Source organism: Fulmarus glacialis, unplaced genomic scaffold, assembly GCF_000690835.1.
Source record: "Fulmarus glacialis isolate BGI_N327 unplaced genomic scaffold, ASM69083v1 scaffold18293, whole genome shotgun sequence".
NCBI lineage: Eukaryota > Metazoa > Chordata > Aves > Procellariiformes > Procellariidae > Fulmarus > Fulmarus glacialis.
The window spans coordinates 4,986-5,352 of record NW_009205047.1 but is presented as its reverse complement, the minus strand read 5'-3'; the positions used below and the strand labels follow the sequence as shown (position 1 = coordinate 5,352).

At 60.8% G+C, this 367-nt stretch overlaps 1 protein-coding gene across 1 annotated transcript in view; it reads left to right on the top strand.

Annotated features, from left to right (window-relative positions):
• The window catches only part of STARD8 (StAR-related lipid transfer (START) domain containing 8), a gene marked incomplete at both ends in the record, with an annotated part of 4,907 nt that overhangs the window by 1,103 nt on the left and 3,437 nt on the right, over nt 1-367 (top strand). Inside the window, 2 exons of the mRNA XM_009575246.1 lie at nt 1-203; nt 325-355. Of these exons, the coding sequence (XP_009573541.1) occupies nt 1-203; nt 325-355 (234 nt within the window). The remainder of the gene's footprint in view (nt 204-324; nt 356-367) is intronic.

Sequence of the window (367 nt, the reverse complement as noted above, 5' to 3'; positions counted from 1 at the left end):
GTTGGCATTTTCCGAAAGTCGGGGGTAAAGTCCCGGATTCAGGCGCTCCGGCACATGAATGAAACCAGCCCCGACAACGTCAACTATGACGGGCAGTCGGCGTACGACGTGGCTGACCTGCTGAAGCAGTATTTCCGCGACCTGCCGGAGCCCATCTTCACCAGCAAGCTGACGGACACCTTCCTGCAGATCTACCAGTGTAAGTGCGGGGCTGGGGCCGGTCACCCCTGGGCTGGGGATGAAAGTTGGGGTCTCCCAGGGAGGAGGCATCTCTCTGTTCATTTGGACAGAGGTGATGGAGATGGGTGGTGGCCCGTGGGACAGACCCGCTGACCATCAGCTTTGCCCCGTGCCCGCAGTCGTGTCG